General features: G+C 42.0%; 3 protein-coding genes across 4 annotated transcripts in view; 2 read left to right on the top strand and 1 right to left on the bottom strand.

The window, feature by feature from the left end:
• Positions 1 to 13120, top strand: part of LOC139533061 (zinc finger protein 135-like) — a 37877-nt gene extending 24757 nt beyond the window's left edge. The window contains exons 2-4 of the mRNA XM_071331281.1: positions 1036 to 1269; positions 10836 to 11081; positions 11708 to 13120. Coding sequence (XP_071187382.1) covers positions 1038 to 1269; positions 10836 to 11081; positions 11708 to 12651 — 1422 coding nt within the window. The 5' untranslated portion in view covers positions 1036 to 1037 and the 3' untranslated portion in view covers positions 12652 to 13120. The remainder of the gene's footprint in view (positions 1 to 1035; positions 1270 to 10835; positions 11082 to 11707) is intronic.
• Positions 1 to 13419, top strand: part of LOC139533031 (zinc finger protein ZFP2-like) — a 530089-nt gene that overhangs the window by 209835 nt on the left and 306835 nt on the right. The gene's annotated exons all lie outside the window — the stretch shown is intronic.
• LOC139533041 (zinc finger protein 271-like) overlaps positions 1 to 13419 on the bottom strand; it is a 222385-nt gene that overhangs the window by 117302 nt on the left and 91664 nt on the right. The window lies entirely within an intron of this gene.

Raw genomic sequence — 13419 nt, 5'->3', positions numbered from 1 at the left:
CCAGGTGGACTGGGAACAGCAAAGAGCCATCACGCCCGGCAGCCCCGACGCACGGTCCCAGGGCTCAGGTCCTCCGAGAAAGAGAGAGAGAAGGAGAGAATTAGAGAGAGCCAAGATTTTCAAAATGTTCATAAATGACAAGCATGGTCAAATAATAATCAGGAATAAATGTCAGTTGGCTTTTCATAGCCGATCATTAAGAATTGAAAACAGCAGGTCTGGGACAGGTAGGGGTTAGGGGTACATAGTACTGCCTACAACATACTACAACCTTGTACTAAATGTTTTTTGAGTCATTTATGCATTTATGTGTATAGGGGATATCTACTATAGATTAAGTGTGTTTAAGTTGTGTAGTCTAATTTAAAGTGTATACTTTGTCTAATGTGAATTAATTAATGTTTTGTTGTCAATGCTTAGCTACCAGATCTATTGAAATGAGATCAGCGCTAGACTTGGACAGGAGCTCACCGAAGCTGAGTACTGTCACCTCAAATTTCTACTGTTTGAGCTCATGTTCCTCTCATAGAATATTAGCTCAACAGTATTTATTTTTAGATAATAAATTAAGTGCCAGAACTGTCAAGACTAACTTTTGTGTCCGTTTCTCTTTATTACTACTGGCTGACTCAGATTAAGTCTGAGGCCGGTAATATCAACAGAGGACAGCCACTCTCCTTATACACGTTTTACGGTTGCACTACTGTGTTGTGTTTTTGAAGTAATGCAGTGAATACAAGGTTATTAAGGAAAGTAAAACTAAGTAACCTTCCACTAAATGGTTTTTGAGTCATTTATGCATTTATCTACTACAGCTTAAGTATTAGCTCAAATGTATTATGAAGCTCCTGCACCTAAATATAAACAGTACCAGCACCCAAAATGAGTATCGGCAACTATTTCAGTCAAAATCCAGCACTGAATTAGATAATTGAGCAAGAAAAAATATCATATATTTAATAGAGAGTAAAGTAAGTGCCAGAACTGTCAAGACAATAACTTTTGTGTCCGTTTCTCTTCTACTTGCCGACTCAGGTATGAGGCCGGTAACATCAACAGAGAGGACAAACCCAGCCTGCCTCTCTCTTTCCACACTGAGTCCAAACCTACAGTCACTGGGTCCTGATTGTGACAGTGGAGCCCAGTTTGCACCGCAGGATCCAGAGATGGCATCAGTGAAGCTGGAAGACTGCAGTCAAACAATGGAGCTGAATGTCAACATTAAAGATGAAAAAGAGGAGGAGAAGATTGGGACATCTGTTAATGATGGTAAGAGCAGGTTCTAACTAAGTTTGTTGTTCATTCCAACTTCCCACTGTGCATGAAAAGTTGAAGTAGAACTGTTTCAATGAGAAGGTAGATGGTTCATGCTACTGACACTTGCATGGTTTGACACCAGTATTGCCAGCATTTGTTTTATTCACTGGGCTATCTGGAGTGATCAGAGAGTAGACTAAAGAGGTGAAGTAGACGAACTGCCAGTGTTTTAAAGTTCTATGAATTGAACCTTGAGATGCTTTTAGAATAGTTGTATTCCCCTTTTGCATTGCACAGCCTACTTATATTAATACTTACAGGTAGCCTAGTAGTTAGAGCGTTGGGCCAGTAACCGAAAGGTTGCTGGATCGAATCCCTGAGCTGACAAGGTAAAAAAAGAAATGTAAATCTACCCTTGAGCATAGCAGTTAACCCACTGAACCCCGGGTGCCGAAGACGTGGATGTCGATTATAGCAGCCCCCCACACCGCTCTGATTCAGAGGGGTTGGGTTAAATGTGGAAGACACATTTCAGTTGAATGCATTCAGTTGTACAACTGACTAGGTATACCTTTTTCCCATCCGGAAGGTATTTAGACCCCTTGACTTTTTCCTCGTTTTGTTACATTACAGCCTGATTCTAAAATTGATTAAATAAAGAATTTTCCTCATCAATCTACTCACAATACCCAATGATGACAAAGCAAACACAAGTTTTGTAAATGTTTTCACATTTTATAATAAAAAAAAAAAACTGAAATACCTTATTTACATAAGTATTCAGACCCTTTGCTATGAGACTCAACATTGAGCTCAGGTGCATCCTGTTTCCATTGGTCATCCTTGAGATGTTTCTACAACTTGATTGTTGTCAACCTGTGGTAAATTCAATTGATTGGACATGATTTGGAAAGGCACACACCTGTCTATATAAGGTCACACATTTGACAGTGCATGTCAGAGCAAAAACCAAGCCATGAGGTTGACGGGATTGTCTGTAGATCTCCATGAAAGGAAAAATTCACAAACTGGTAAAATGGCGGCGTCCACTCAGTCTGCGTCAACAGACTTCAGTGCAGGCACTGCGGGTTTAGACAATTTTTACGGTTGTACTACTGTTTTGAAGCTAAATGTAATGATTATCGGTTTTCTACATGTATACAATTATTCAGACACATTTGTCCGTAGAGCACCATGAAAGGATTATGTCGAGGCACAGATCTGGGGGAGGGTACCAAAACAGTTCTACAGTGTTTATTTTATTTAACTAGGCAAGTCGGTTAAGAACAAATTATTTTTTACAATGACTGCCTACCCCGGCCAAACCCTAACCCGGACTATGTTGGGCCAATTGTGCGCAGCCCAATGGGACTCTTGAAGTGTTGAAGATCCCCAAGAACACAGTGGCCTCCATCATTCTATCTGTATTTATTTATATATATATATATATATTACTGCTCAAAAAAATAAAGGGAACACTTAAACAACACAATGTAACTCCAAGTCAATCACACTTCTGTGAAATCAAACTGGCCACTTAGGAAGCAACACTGATTGACAATAAATTTCACATGCTGTTGTGCAAATGGAATAGACAACAGGTGGAAATTATAGGCAATTAGCAAGACACCCCCAATAAAGGAGTGGTTCTGCAGGTGGTGACCACAGACCACTTCTCAGTTCCTATGCTTCCTGGCTGATGTTTTGGTCACTTTTGAATGCTGGCGGTGCTTTCACTCTAGTGGTAGCATGAGACGGAGTCTACAACCCACACAAGTGGCTCAGGTAGTGCAGCTCATCCAGGATGGCACATCAATGCGAGCTGTGGCAAGAAGGTTTGCTGTGTCTGTCAGCGTAGTGTCCAGAGCATGGAGGAGACAGGCCAGTACATCAGGAGATGTGGAGGCCGTAGGAGGGCAACAACCCAGCAGCAGGACCGCTACCTCCGCCTTTGTGCAAGGAGGAGCAGGAGCAGGCCACAAATGTGCATGACTCCATGAGGGTGGTATGAGAGCCCGACGTCCACAGGTGGGGGTTGTGCTTACAGCCCAAAACCGTGCAGGACGTTTGGCATTTGCCAGAGAACACCAAGATTGGCAAATTCGCCACTGGCGCCCTGTGCTCTTCACAGATGAAAGCAGGTTCACACTGAGCACATGAGCACATGTGACAGACGTGACAGAGTCTGGAGACGCCGTGGAGAACGTTCTGCTGCCTGCAACATCCTCCAGCATGACCGGTTTGGCGGTGGGTCAGTCATGGTGTGGGGTGGCATTTCTTTGGGGGGCCGCACAGCTCTCCATGTGCTCGCCAGAGGTAGCCTGACTGCCATTAGGTACCGAGATGAGATCCTCAGACCCCTTGTGAGGTCCCCTTGTTCCTCCTAATGCAAGACAATGCTAGACCTCATGTGGCTGGAGTGTGTCAGCAGTTCCTGCAAGAGGAAGGCATTGATGCTATGGACTGGCCCGCCCGTTCCCCAGACCTGAATCCAATTGAGCACATCTGGGATATCATGTCTCGCTCCATCCACCAACGCCACGTTGCACCACAGACTGTCCAGGAGTTGGCGGATGCTTAAGTCTAGGTCTGGGAGGAGATCCCTCAGGAGACCATCCGCCACCTCATCAGGAGCATGCCCAGGCGTTGTAAGGAGGTCATACAGGCACGTGGAGGCCACACACACTACTGAGCCTCATTTTGACTTGTTTTAATTGTTTTAAGGACATTACATCAAAGTTGGATCAGTCTGTAGTGTGGTTTTCCACTTTAATTTTGAGTGTGACTCCAAATCCAGACCTCCATGGGTTGATAAATTTGATTTCCATTGATAATTTTTGTGTGATTTTGTTGTCAACACATTCAACTAGAAAAAAGTATTTAATAAGAATATTTCATTCATTCAGATCTAGGATGTGTTATTTTAGTGTTCCCTTTATTTTTTTGAGCAGTATATATATATATATTAATATATATATATATAATATATATATATATATATATATATATATATATATATATTAGTTCCAGGTAGAACAATTCTCTTTTTTTATACCCAACACGAGGATAGATGAACATAACAACCAAACAAATAAATAAAAAGTACAATATGCAGTTGTAGATAATGTAGATTACGCTTCGACTATAGCCAATATTCACATACATTCCTTTGAATATACAGATTTGCAGTTCCAATGCTTCTACAATATCACCGGTTTGCAAAAACTCACCAAACGAATACCAAATATTATGAAACTCTGGGGCTTTCTTTTTCACTATATAAGTACATTTTTCAAGAGCCAGGCTTGACGTTAATTATTTTAACCAATGACCAAGTGAGGGGGGACTGACATACTTCCAGTGGAGAGCAATTGAACGTCTAGCTTGTAATAGACAGAGGTCAAACATTTTCTTTTCTCTCCTATGTAAAGAGATTCTCTGGGTAAAGATTTAGGAGGCATAGTTTAGGGATTAGTGCTATTGGGGTAGAGGTCATCTCAGAGATATAGCGCAGTACTGAGCTCCAAAACGTTTGTAAATCAAATGTATTTATAAAGCCCTTCTTTCATCAGCTGATGTCACAAAGTGCTTTACAGAAACCCAGCCTAAAACCCCAAACAGCAAGCAATGCAGGTGTAGAAGCACAGTGGCTAGAAAAAACTCCCAAAAAGGACAGAACCTAGGAAGAAACCTAGAGAGGAACCAGGCTATGAGGGGTGGCCAGTCCTCTTCTGGCTGTGCCGGGTGGAGATTATAACAGAACATGGCCAAGATGTTCAAATGTTCATAGATGACCAACAGGGTCAAATAATAATAATCACAGTGGTTGTCGAGGGTGCAACAGGTCAGCACCTCAGGAGTAAATGTCAGTTGGCTTTTCATAGCCGATCATTCAGAGTATCTCTACCGCTCCTGCTGTCTCTAGAGAGTTGAAAACAGCAGGTCTGGGACTGGTAGTACGTCCGGTGAACAGGTCAGGGTTCCATAGCTGCAGGCAGAACAGTTGAAACTGGAGCAGCAGCACGGCCAGGGGGACTGGGGATAGCAAGGAGTCATCAGGCCAGGCAGTCCTGAGGCATGGTCCTAGGGCTCTGGTTCGCTGAGAAAGAAAGAGAGAGAGAATTAGAGAGAGCATACTTACATTCACACAGGACACCGGATAAGACAGGAGAAATACTCCAGATATAACAGACTGACCCTAGCCCCCCGTCACATAAACTACTGCAGCATAAATACTGGAGGCTGAGACAGGAGGGGTCAGGAGACACTGTTGCCCCATCCGACGATACCCCCGGACAGGGCCAAACAGGCAGGATATAACCCCACCCACTTTGCCAAAGAACAGCCCCCACACCACTAGAGGGATATCTTCAATCACCAACTTACCATTCTGAGACAAGGCCGAGTATAGCCCACAAAGATCTCCGCCACGGCACAACCCAAGGGGGGGTGCCAACCCAGACAGGAAGATCATGTCAGTGACTCAACCCACTCAAGTGATGCACCCCTCCTAGGGACGGCATGGAAGAGCACCAATAAGCCAGTGACTCGGACACTGTAATAGGGTTAGAGGCAGAGAATCCCAGTGGAGAGAGGGGAACCGGCCAGGCAAAGACAGCAAGGGCGGTTCGTTGCTCCAGTGCCTTTCCGTTCACCTTCACACTCCAGGGCCAGACTACACTCAATCATAGGACCTACTGAAGAGATGAGTCTTCTATAAAGACTTAAAGGTTGAGACCGAGTCTGCGTCTCTCACATGGGTAGGCAGACCATTCCATAAAAATGGAGCTCTATAGGAGAAAGCCCTGCCTCCAGCTGTTTGCTTAGAAATTCTAGGGACAGTAAGGAGGCCTGCGTCTTGTGACCGTAGCGTACATGTAGGTATGTACGGCAGGACCAAATCGGAAAGATAGGTAGGAGCAAGCCCATGTAATGCTTTGTAGGTTAGCAGTACAACCTAGAAATCAGCCCTTGCCTTAACAGGAAGCCAGTGTATCTCAGCACATTCCCACAAGCAATGATACAAGGTGCCTAAATGTGTGTTACATTTAACACACAGGTCTGAGGTATTGGGATCAAATTTGTGGGGCTTAACAAGGGTGATACATGTTCTCATTATCCAATTGTATTGCAACAATCTCAGGGGGATGTTTATTGTCTGTATCTGAGCTGGAGAGCATATCATACCCCAATACACTGTACATATCCAGAAGTGGACATAGAAGTTTGTCGTTAAATATCTAATGGGAGCCCATCTGGACTTGCCTCTTTATTTCCCTTCATATTGAAAATAGCATCAGATTTCTACAGGATCCATTGATAATTGTCCTTGTTAATTATGAATTGCATTAATGGCTCGGTCTGAATTTAACCTCTTAATGCGCCAGGCCAGCAATTTATCAGGTTTTTCACCATGATCATAGGACTGTCAAGGATCAGGACTGTACAGCAAATGTCCTATGTGGAGGTGGTGAAGAGAGTTATAGGGGCAAGAGGCCCCAGTTCTATAGAAGATATGATGGTGGATGCACCACAACCAGTTGCAAATGTTGTACGTCAATCAGGTGATCTGGATACACTTATTGTGAAGATGGATATTTTAGTATTTATAACCACAGTTATGAATTGTACTGCACATGAAGTCCAGGAAGCTGGACATCATATCTACAGCTGAGAAGTTTTTGAGCCTCCAAGACGGCAAGAACTACTGTCGCCAGATAATGTTCCGCTCTTACAGGATCCTTCTCAGCCTGTGTAGGAACCTGATTAGAACTGAATAGCAGGCTGATTTAGTTTAATAAAAATTATGTTATTGACAGTTTGTATGATTTTTAAAATAAATACTGTATACACTTAACAAACAATCGCAACATGTAAAGTGTTGGGCCCATGTTTCATGTTACCGATACACAAACTTATTTGTCTCAAATGTTGTGCACAAATGTGTTTACATCCCTGTTAGTGAGCATTTCTCCTTTGCTAAGATAATCCATCCACCTGACAGGTGAGACATATCAAGAAGCTGATTAAACAGCATCATCATCATTACACAGGTCCACCTTGTGCTGGGGACAAGAGTAGCTGAGTAGGTACCCTGGCAGCAGCAATTGGGGATCCCTGATGTCAACGTTGTGAACAGAGTTCCCCTTGGAGGCGATGGGGTTATGGTATGGACAGGCATAAGCTACAGACAACTGCAATTTATCGATGGCAATTTGAATGCACACAGATACCATGACACGATCCTGAGGCCCATTGTCCTGTCATTTATCTGCCGCCGTCACCTCATGTTTCAGCATGACAATGCGCAGCCCCATGTCGCAAGGATCTGTACACAATTGAAAATGTCCCAATTCCATGGCCTGCATACTCACCAGACAGGTCACCCTTTGAGCATGTTCGGGATGGTATGATCGACGTGTACGACAGCTTGTTCCAGTTTCCTCCTATATCCAGGAATTTCGCACAGCCATTGAAGAGCAGTGGGACAACATTCCAGATGCCACAATCAACAGCCTGATGAACTCTATGCAAAGGAGATGGGTCCCGGAGGAGGCAGCAGCAGCTACCCACTTCTCCAGTGCTTCATTTGTAAATTGGGAGGTGCTGGAACCAGAAGTGAACCCAAGAGGGGGGGGGGGTCTCCGAGGTACCAGAACACATTAAATAAAATACCTGTATGATATTGCATGCATTATCATGGCTTTTGCGTACTGGCATAATATAATTGTTTTATTTTATTTAACTAGGGAAGTCAGTTAAGAACAAATTCTTATTTACAATGACGGCCTACCCGTACCGAACCTGGACGATGCTGGGCCAATTGTGCGCCGCCCTATGGGACTGCCAATCACGGCCAGATGTGATACAAACTGGATTCGAACCAGGGGCTGTCGGGACGCCTGTTGCACTGAGATGCAGTGCCTTAGACCGCTGCACCACTCGGGAGAATTGGTGTTGAGCCGCTTACAGAAGTTGCACACATGGAGTACATTTATTGTAGCCTGGAGTCCTGGAAAAATGTGGCCTTTTATAAACGGATTTCATGCGGTTCTACATAATTTTAGATGACTGGAGACTTTTGAAGAATTTTTTTCATCAATAAAAATAAATCAATATAAACGACCTTGTCTCTAATCCATCAATAGCCTAGGCCAGGTGTGCGGAGAAACACATTGTACAATATGAGGAGGAAGTTATAGTCCTAAACAAGCTTTCCAGTTTCACTGACTCACCCAATGATGTGCAGCTCACTCACCGGCCAAAAGCTTCTCTCTCTTGCTTTACTTTGTAAAACTATGCTGTTCGCTCAATAGGCCTATTTGGAAGTTGATAACTTGGTAACATACAGACAGATTAGTATTTTCTTTTCAGCAGGATCCATTTGCTTTACAACCTGTGTTTTCCAGCGATTGTATTAGAAATATTGCTAAAGGCCTGTTTTGGCTGCATGCTGTTCACTGACAGATTTGCCACATGTTCCTGACTGTAGACATGCCTTGTGATTTGGCTACACACAATCCACAGCTGGGCTATTTTATTTAAATTAGCTATTGATCCTCTGTAGCTAAATACTCCTGGTGTAGTATTGGGAATGATTTAATTTCTTTCTGAACAGACTGCAGAGTGCTGCAGCAACACACTTCCCACAGCTATTATTCTATTAGGAGATAAATGAAGAAGTGCAATGCTGGAGAGATGAGTTGCCGGTTCATGTCTATAACAGCACAGAGAGGGAGAGAGATCATAGAAAGTGAATCTCATTTTAGTTTTAGCTCATTTAGCTCCGATTGCTTTTATTAGGATTTTTACATTGCAAACAGGATAAATTATTTTTCACGCCACAAGAGGTATCCTGATCCTGGCAAAATGGGTTCTGGAACGAAAAACTACAAACCAGAGAGGTGCCAGAGGATCTGGCTCAAATTAAGCACCGCCCTTCTCATATAATGGGGTAGAGACATCCCAAGAATCCCTGAATGCACGGATGGTTGCACCGAAGATTTTTTTATAATTAAACAAGATAGACCACAGCCAGATGAGTCATAGTGGGCAGAGCCAAGCACGAGCTAGCAAGATCCTATTGGTGCGTTCTAGCACACTTTCTGGTAGGGAACGCCTCGTCTGTGAAGTGCTCGTGTGCAATAACTCAATTCGCCTTTGCGTTCCTTCTAACAACCTTATACATTTTTTTTTAAATAATTTGCATAGGGTAAAATCTACAAATCTTAGTCCACTCTGTTCACAACAGATTTTAGTTCTGGGAACAGAAAACTGTATTAAGATCAGATGTTTCATAGATTACAACATTTGCAGAATGTCGGTCAAAATCCATCTCGTTCCATCTTCTCCCACTGCCGGCCAGTGGGCTTCCTCTCACTACCATATTTGGTAGTGAGTGGAAACACTAAGCGAATACTTCACATTTATACTTCTGGTGAAATATCTGTCTCATTGTTCTATCTGTTGATGCACTGTGGTAGTGGGGGAACAGGAAGTTCCAGACAGGCACGCACCATTCTTCAGTATAAAGGAAGCGGCAGAACTGTTATGTCAAGAAGATAACCCTTGTGTCCGTTTCTATTTATTACTACAGGTATGTAATAGTAGGTTTAAACTTCCTATTATCGGAAGAACATGTCATACCATGCTAGGTAACATCCGTTAAGGTATTAACATGTTTGATTTGTTATTTTTGCGTCAAACCAAGTGAATGTGAAACTATTTTAAGTCACACAGCTAGAAACTTTGAGTTTGTCTGAATGGATGTACATAATTGCTTCATGGTAGTTTAATAAAAAATCTATTTATTTTTTATTTCTGAGTTTGTTTAGCATGTTATTGGTTTTTGTGTAAATTTCACGAGCTGGTAAAATGGCGGTGCCCACTCTGTCTGTGTTAACGGACTCCAGTGCTGGTGCAGAGACACAATTTTACAGTTGCTCTACTGTTTTGAAGCTGAATGTAATGATTATCAGTTTTCTACATGTGAACTAATATTCAGACACATTCAGTTGTTTCTATATGTATCTATAAATGTTACTATGGTGTGAACGGAAATACTATTTGATTTTGATGTGAAATAATACAGTGAAGAGAGTTATTCAGGAAAATAGTACATAGTGCTGCCTAAAACATACTATAACCTTGTACTGAAAGTATTTGTCATTTCTGCATTTATGTGAATTTGGGAAATCTACTATAGATCAAGTTCACTTACGTTGTGTACACTAATTTTAAAGCGTGTACTTTTTATTTAATTAATGTTTTGTTGTCAATGCTTAGCTACCAGATCTATTGAAATGAGATCAGTGCTTGACTTGGACAGGAGCTCACCGGAGCTGAGTACCGTCACCTCAAATTTCTACTGTTTGATCTCATGTTCCTCTTATAGAATATTAGCTTAACAGTATTGTGGAGCTCCTGCACATAAATATAAACAGTACCGGCACCTATTTCAGTCCAAGTTAAGCACTGAATTAGATAATTGAACAAGAAGAAATATATTTAATAGAGAGTAAAGAAAGTGCCGGAACTGTCAAGACAATAACGTTTTATGTTTCTCATTGTTACTACAGGATTAGAATTAAGTCTGAGGCCGGTAACATCAACAGTGAGGACAAACCCAGCCTGCCTCTCTCTTTCCACACTGAGTCCAAACCTACAGTCACTGGGTCCTGATTGTGACAGTGGAGCCCAGTTTGCACTGCAGGATCCAGAGATGGCATCAGTGAAGCTGGAGGACTGCAGTCAAACACTGGAGCTGAATGTCAACATTAAAGATGAAGAAGAGGAGGAGAAGATTGGGAAATCTGTTTCTCATGGTAAGAGCAGGTTCTATCTAACTAAGTTTGTTGTTCGTTACAAATTCCCACTGTGTATGAAAAGTTGCAGTAGAACTGTTTCATGATGAACTGTTTCAATGAGAAGGTAGATGTTATTTCATGCTACTGACACTTGCATGGTTTGACACCAGTATTGTTTGCATTTGTTTTATTCACTGGCTATCTGGAGTGATCAGATAGTAGACTAAAGAAGTGAAGTAGACAAACTGCCAGTGTTTTAAAGTTATATGTGTAGTTTCTAACCCTTGTGATAGTGAGTGGAGGATGATATGGCTCATTTATGACTTTTGCCCCTTTTTAGAATATTTTATTCCCCTGTATTGTACAGCCTACTGGTATGAATACATATGTCACCCAGTACAGACAGAAGAGGCCTGGCCACCCCTTTGGGCCTGGTTCCTCTCTAACTTTCTTCCAAGGTTCCTGCTTTCTAGGGAGTTTTTCCTGACCACTGTGCTTCTGCATTGCTTGATCTTTGGGGATTTTAGGCTGGGTTTCTGTAAAGCACTTTGACAACTGCTGATGTGAAAAGGGCTTCATAATATCAATGTGATTGACATGTATATCACACCAATTGACTGGTTCTTCTGATATTGTTCACACAGGAGACCATGTTGAGACATTCTCTATATCCAGAGAGCAACAGCAGGAAGATCACAGAGCTAAGAGGTCTCACCACTGCCCATATTGTGAGGAGATTTTCCCAATTCTATCAAAGCTAAAAATACACACAGGAAACAATCTTTATTTCTGCGCTGACTGTGGAAAATGCTTCACAACATCAACTCATCTAAAAGTTCATCAGAGAACACACACGGGAGAGAAGCTTTTCTCCTGCTCTGATTGTGGGGTGAGTTTCTCTCGTCTGGGCCACTTAAAAAGACATGAACATATACACACAGGAGAGAAGCCTTGCTTCTGCTCTGACTGTGGGAAGAGTTTTTCTCGACTGGACCTCTTAAAAAAACATGAACTTATACATACAGGAGAGAAGCCTTACTCCTGCCCTGACTGTGGAAAGAGTTTCTCTCGACTGGGCCACTTAAAAAAACATGAACTCATACACACAGGAGAGAAGCCTTACTCCTGCTCTGACTGTGTCAAATGTTTCTCAACATCAGCTCAGCTAAAAGTTCATCAGAGAACACACACAGGTGAGAAGCCTTACTCCTGCTCTGACTGTGGAAAGATTTTCTCTCAACTGGGACACTTAAAAAGACATGAACATATACATACAGGAGTGAATATTTATGCCTGCTCTGACTGTGTGAAATGCTTCATTACATCAACTGATCTAAAAGTCCACCAGAGAACACACACAGGAGAGAAGCCTTACTCCTGCTCTGACTGTGGAAAGAGTTTCTCTCTACTGGGCAACTTAAAAAGACATGAACGTATACATACAGGAGTGAAGCCTTACTCCTGTTCTGACTGTGGAAAGAGTTTCTCGCAAATGGGCCAGTTAAAAAGACACCAAGGTAAACATAAAGGAGAGAAGCCTTACCACTCGTATTGTGGCAGAGTAACTCAAGTGAAAGTCACCAAGTAAAATACTACTTGTGTAAAAGGCTGAAATTATTTGGTTGTAAATATACTTATGTATCAAAAGTAGAAGTATGAATCATTTCAAATTCCTTAAATTAAATGACCAATTCGGCACATTTGGGCAAACTCCTGGCAGACTTGATACAGTCCAGTAATGTAATTCTTCACTGCATCAGTCAAACTGTGCACACACTGCTGCCATCTGGTGGCCAAAATCTAAATTACATCTAGAATCCTATCTGAAAGTATGGCCTTTCTCTTGCTTTTCAAAGATGATAAAAAAAAGAAAAACACCGTTTTTTGTTTGTATGATCTTTTACCAGATGTAACGTGTTATTTTTGTACATTAATTTCACATTTCCACAAACCTCTAATTTTTAACTTTCAAAAGGTATCAAGAATATGCATGTCTTTGCTTCAGGTGCTGAGCTACAGGCAGTTAGATGTGGGTATGTCATTTTAGGTGAAAATGTTTTTTTTTTAAGGAGTACGATCCTTGAGGTTTTAAGTGAACCAGACGACACAATTGTGTTTTATTTTTTATATTACAGATATCCAGGGGCTCCAACACCATTTACACACTCCAACACCATTTACACACTCCAACACCATTTACACACTCCAACACCATTTACACACTCCAACACCATTTACACACTCCAACACTCCAACACCATTTACACACTCCAACACCATTTACACACTCCAACACCATTTACACACTCCAACACCATTTACACACTCCAACACCATTTACACACTCCAACACCAT

The sequence above is a fragment of the Salvelinus alpinus genome, chromosome 10, assembly GCF_045679555.1.
Source record: "Salvelinus alpinus chromosome 10, SLU_Salpinus.1, whole genome shotgun sequence".
Taxonomy (NCBI): Eukaryota; Metazoa; Chordata; class Actinopteri; order Salmoniformes; family Salmonidae; genus Salvelinus; species Salvelinus alpinus.
This window is presented reverse-complemented; position numbering and strand designations above follow the sequence as displayed.